Source organism: Sinocyclocheilus grahami, unplaced genomic scaffold (genome assembly GCF_001515645.1).
Source record: "Sinocyclocheilus grahami isolate Dianchi unplaced genomic scaffold, SAMN03320097.WGS_v1.1 scaffold230.1, whole genome shotgun sequence".
Taxonomy (NCBI): domain Eukaryota; kingdom Metazoa; phylum Chordata; class Actinopteri; order Cypriniformes; family Cyprinidae; genus Sinocyclocheilus; species Sinocyclocheilus grahami.
Genome location: NW_015505409.1, coordinates 836,951 through 842,026, shown reverse-complemented (window position 1 = coordinate 842,026; position 5,076 = coordinate 836,951). Strand labels below are relative to the sequence as shown.

The 5,076-nt window shown below is 37.9% G+C and overlaps 1 protein-coding gene across 2 annotated transcripts in view; it reads left to right on the top strand.

Moving 5' to 3' along the window:
- The window catches only part of arhgap20b (Rho GTPase activating protein 20b), a 44,144-nt gene that overhangs the window by 31,534 nt on the left and 7,534 nt on the right, over positions 1-5,076 (top strand). For both annotated transcript variants that reach the window (XM_016288240.1, XM_016288238.1), the window contains one exon: positions 2,592-2,706. In XM_016288240.1, coding sequence (XP_016143726.1) covers positions 2,592-2,706 — 115 coding nt within the window. The remainder of the gene's footprint in view (positions 1-2,591; positions 2,707-5,076) is intronic.

Genomic DNA, 5,076 nt, shown 5'->3' with positions numbered 1-5,076 from the left:
CTTTGAAGCTCAAATATGCTGATCGGGTCAGTCGCACAGGTGCTCCTAAATATAATTTCATAGTCGCACGCAGTAGTTTTGAGACTGAAATGGTCGCACTGTAGAGCCCTGAATATCTTTGTTGGACAACAGGTTTGTAAACGATTCATACACATGTAAAACTGTGTCGCACACGTGCTACCCAAGGCTCGGACCGATTTTTGTCGCACTGTACAGCCCTATCCAAACCTGTTCCAGATTGCAGATTCAGGAGCAGCTCAATTTCACGTCCGCCTTTCTTCACGTCACTCCACACAGTCGTTCACAGAAATATGTCAACAACTAGACTTTATCGTTATTATCGCGGGAAGACGAATTCTTATCGTGTGGAGAATTTGTACCGGTATATCGAAAAACGATAACATATCGCCCATCCCTAGTGTGTTGCCTGGCTTCCTAAAGATGACAGTCATTAGACACTGGTCTCCATAGCAACTTATTTACTGGGATATGATTAAAAACTAATAAAGACCAGTGCTCTGACTCCAAAAAGCTCCATGTATGAGACGGGGTGTATAGATACATAAATAAATGTATAAATACAAAATTGACTGCCCACCAGGGGGTTGGAGAAGAGCGTCTGCTGTTTTTTATTCAATTCTAGGCATTTATATTATTTGTGCACACATTTCATTAACATTATTCGCCTGATCCAGTGTAGATGAACATAGCATCTGTGATCAAATCTCTGTTTCACTCTGGGAAGTATGTCATGTGCATCTGTAGACAAAACATCCATTAGTATTACATGAGATGTTGTGGAAGTTCATAGATTAGAACTGCCACAAGAAAGAAACGTGGGCTGAATTCCCATACTTTCACCAGATGTAGTAAATCAATGAAGAACTGACTTCATGCCTGCTAATGAAGTGCAGTCTTTAGCTTTGCAGGTGTGTAGTGTTATATATATTTCTTAATTAACCCTGTGTGTTGTTTGACAAGTAACATTCACTTCAAGTAACATTCACTTGTCACAATGGAACCTACTGTATACCTTTTATACTGACAATTAACTTTCCCTCAAGTCAACCAAGACATTACATCATTTGAATAACATTACATCATTTGCTCACCAATGGATCCTCTGAAGTGAATGGGTGACATCATCAACGAATTAGAGTTCAAACATATACAAAAATGTGTTGTTAAGGTGACTTTAAACCTTCTAGCCAAAAGATGAGTCCATAATCTACACTAACTCTTCCTCCCGTGAAAAAGTTCATCACCTGTCATCCTTGCACATCCAAACCCACCGACAGATTTGCTTAAAGCTGTTTTGGACTGGGTTTGCTTTTAAATGCTGCTTGATCTGTGGATATTTTGTTCCTGATTCAGATGAGACGACTTTTTCACTGGAGAAAACAAACGTTGTGGATAGAAGAAGCCAGAAGCAACGGTTCGAAAATAAAAATGTCTTGATGGATTGGTTTATTGCAAACACGCAGCTTTTCACTTGGAATAGATTCGTGTGGATTATTGTGATGTTTTTACTCACTTACTTTATCTGCTCATTTGACAATGATTTTTACATGCTTGGACACAGGGGTGAATTGCTATGTCAAGTCAAGTCAAGTAAGCTTTTATTTACACAATAACCACTGCGATTGGGCGATTGGTCCCCCTTGGTACATTCATTTCATTTTGAAAAAATAATGATGTGCACAGATAAATCATTTGGAATAAATGCTGCAGTATTCCTCACAGAAGCAAGAATGGTCCATTTTGATTTCCTGGGGACTTTAAAAGAACATGAAGGGAGATATGAATCATGGATTGATCTATAATGAGCAGTTGGATGTGTGTGAGTGACTGTGCAGATGCTTTTGTTTCTCAACACCCACAATGGCAGATTATTTGTGCAGCGCATTCTCACGCTGTGTCCAAACCCAATGAATCCAGCCAATTAGTGCACAGGCAAATGTGTGGTGAATGAGAGCAGGCTATTTAAGTGAACCACTAATTGTTAATGTGGTTAGAATAGTTCACCATGTCCAGGACTACGTATGATGATGCCTTTCGCATGCCAGCCGCAGATCCCTATGGTGTGTATGAAATACTGTTTTTTCCAGTGGAAGTGCTACAGAGCATTCCATTCCCTCTATAGGCCTATGCTTTTTAATTTTCCAGTTCTTTGGGCTTGTTTGTATCTGAAATGAGTAAGGAGTAAAAGATTCTTTGGATTTTGCGAGGATCTCTATGCACATGCCAGACGCACACACACAAACACACACACACACTGGCGTCACGTACGGTCTGTGTGATGAAAACTCTAAACTGATGTCTAAACACTCTAGAACTTGGACAGAAACAAGGTGGCAGTCATCTAGCATACACAATGTGTCCACCTCAGACACACTGACATGCTCCGGCGAACGTAGAACATAAATCTTCTTAAAACATTTCCTAACACAAGCCGTAAACTTCACAAGCTGGTTTGTACAGGGCTTCAGTCTCTGATATATGTACTGCTACGGTCAACGTTTACGTTTGCGGGCCAGCTGTGTCTGTTTTCCATATTGATGGTGTTTCGTGTTTTTCCATCTGTCGTTCAGGTCGCAGCGCTCATCCAGTACCTGATAGAAAACACGCCTGCCATATTTGGAGATGATCTGGAGAGTCTGTTCCCCAGGCAGATGAATACAGAGCAGGAAACATGCGATTACACAGGTAATTGTAAAGTTATGCCCTTTGGACCTTATTTCACTGAGATGTAGATGCCTATTGAGGTACTTTACAGAAAACAATTAGCCCTTTTGACTGTGCAATTTCACAGTACTCCCACACACACTTTATCTGCTGGTGGATGTGGGTGTTTTAGAATTAGAGTTAGCGTTTAATTAACTGAAAATAATAAATTTTAGATCACTTTTAAGGAATGCCTTGGCCTTTATTACAGTTTCAAGTATTGTTAGTGATATTTGGTATACCAGCTTTGCTCCTCAAATTTCAGCCTTTACTTTACTAGATCCTCTTAAGCTCTCTCAGACGTATCTGAAATGTCAATAAACTGTTCAGAACACCATTTTAAGTGCAATAAACTCTTTCACTGACCTTAACATTCTAACCTGCTCATAAGTATTGTCATTGTCAATATTTTCAGTGCAAACACATTTATGTAATCACAAAAAGTGGTAGTTTACGTAATGTTGCATTCAATTGAATTTCATTTTAAAAATTATATTTGTATAATTTTTCTTTTAATCATGGCAGCAGTAATTCATCAGCTGAGAATTTTATTAAGATGTGCTGTGTACTTCTGGCCTTTTAAAGTGACTAGTTCACCAAAAATATTGAAACTCTTTTATCATTTACTCATCCTCATGTTGTTCCAAACATTTGAAGAAGAACCTCCTTTGAAGAACTGTTTTTGCCCATACAGTTAAAATCGATGGGTTCGAAACCAGACTTTGACGCCACTGACTTTAAGTTGTTGTGGACAAAAATAAAAATATAATCTTTTGTGTTGGGTCAACTATACCTTTGAGGAGCCACTTCAGGTGCCTGGATTGCTCTGTTCGAGTGATGCAGTCTCAGTGGCGTATGATTGATCACAGTAGTTTTGCGTTCTTCAGATCCGACCTGCAAGACAGGGAATTGCACCATACAAATTGCTTTCAGCATATTTGTTGGGCTCTGTTAACTGATTTACATAATTCCTTTAGTGAATTGTGTGCTATTACAAGGTAGACAGCACATGCAAATAATTGTATATTTTTAATGAATTCTTATTTTCCCTTCTCCCTCTATATGCCTAGAAGAGTATATGAAATACATGCAGGATGCAATAATAAACATTTTAAACAGTAGCTTGCTGCATTGTTGGGATATAAGTTACTCTTTTGTGTAAAAGTGCACTTGTTTTGGCAGTTTAATTAAAAGTCATGAAGTAGATCTGAGATGTAAGATCGCTTCTTGTTCATTTTTAGTTAAATGGAAGGTCAAGAATCTTTGCATAATGCGATTGCATAGCCCTACGGTGAGCTCTGCTATATACCGCAAATATGCACATTTTAGCTAATGTAGTAGATCATCAGGGTATGCGTTCAGAAAATATCCATGATTTTCACTGTATATACACACAACATACCCAGTGGTTTTCTGTTCTAACCAGAGATTTTCACTGGATTTCAAGGTTGTGCTTTGGGACGCTCATAAATTCAATCACTTCTTTCATAGCCATTCCGGTATGGTTTTGGCAGTTTGGTCACGTTTAGGATGAAAGGTGAACGTTTGCCCTGAGGAATAGGTTTTCTTTTAGGATTTCTCTCTTTTCTTCAATTCATACCAGCTCACAAATGATTGATGCTGAGAGTAATCCCCAGATTATCCCTGGAAAATTGAGCAGGAGAAAATGTGGCTTTTAGTTATCAATTTTAGTCTTAAAGAACCTCATGGTCTCAAGAGTCATTTAAGGTGCTGTTTGGCGAATTCCAGACAGGCTGACACACTCTTCTTTTGTATCAAACCATACTGTGGAAACCTGATTCATGCACTGATGGTATCAATTAAATTAAATTAAATTAAATTAAATTCAAGTTTATTTGTACAGCGCTTTTCACGATACAAATCATTGCAAAGCAACTTTACAGCAAATTAAGTTTCTACAATATTTAGTGGTAGCTTATCAGTGGTGACTGTCAGTTAATGTACAAACCCAATTCCAAAAAAGTTGGGACACTGTACAAATTGTGAGTAAAAAAGGAATGGAATAATTTACAAATCTCATAAACTTATATTTTATTCACAATAGAATATAGATAACATATCAAATGTTGAAAGTGAGACATTTTGAAATGTCATGCCAAATATTGGCTCATTTTGGATTTCATGAGAGCTACACATTCCAAAAAAGGTGGGACGGAATCGGGTTTGTACATATGGCAGAAATGTATGGAAAAATTCAATTAAAGACGTAATCAAACAGACAATGAACACTATTAACAGCAATTATTATATGATGCAATCAAACTTATAGCAAAATGTGGTAGTTCTGTATGTTGTTTCAGGGTTGGCATCATCTGAGGTCCTATGAGGGGT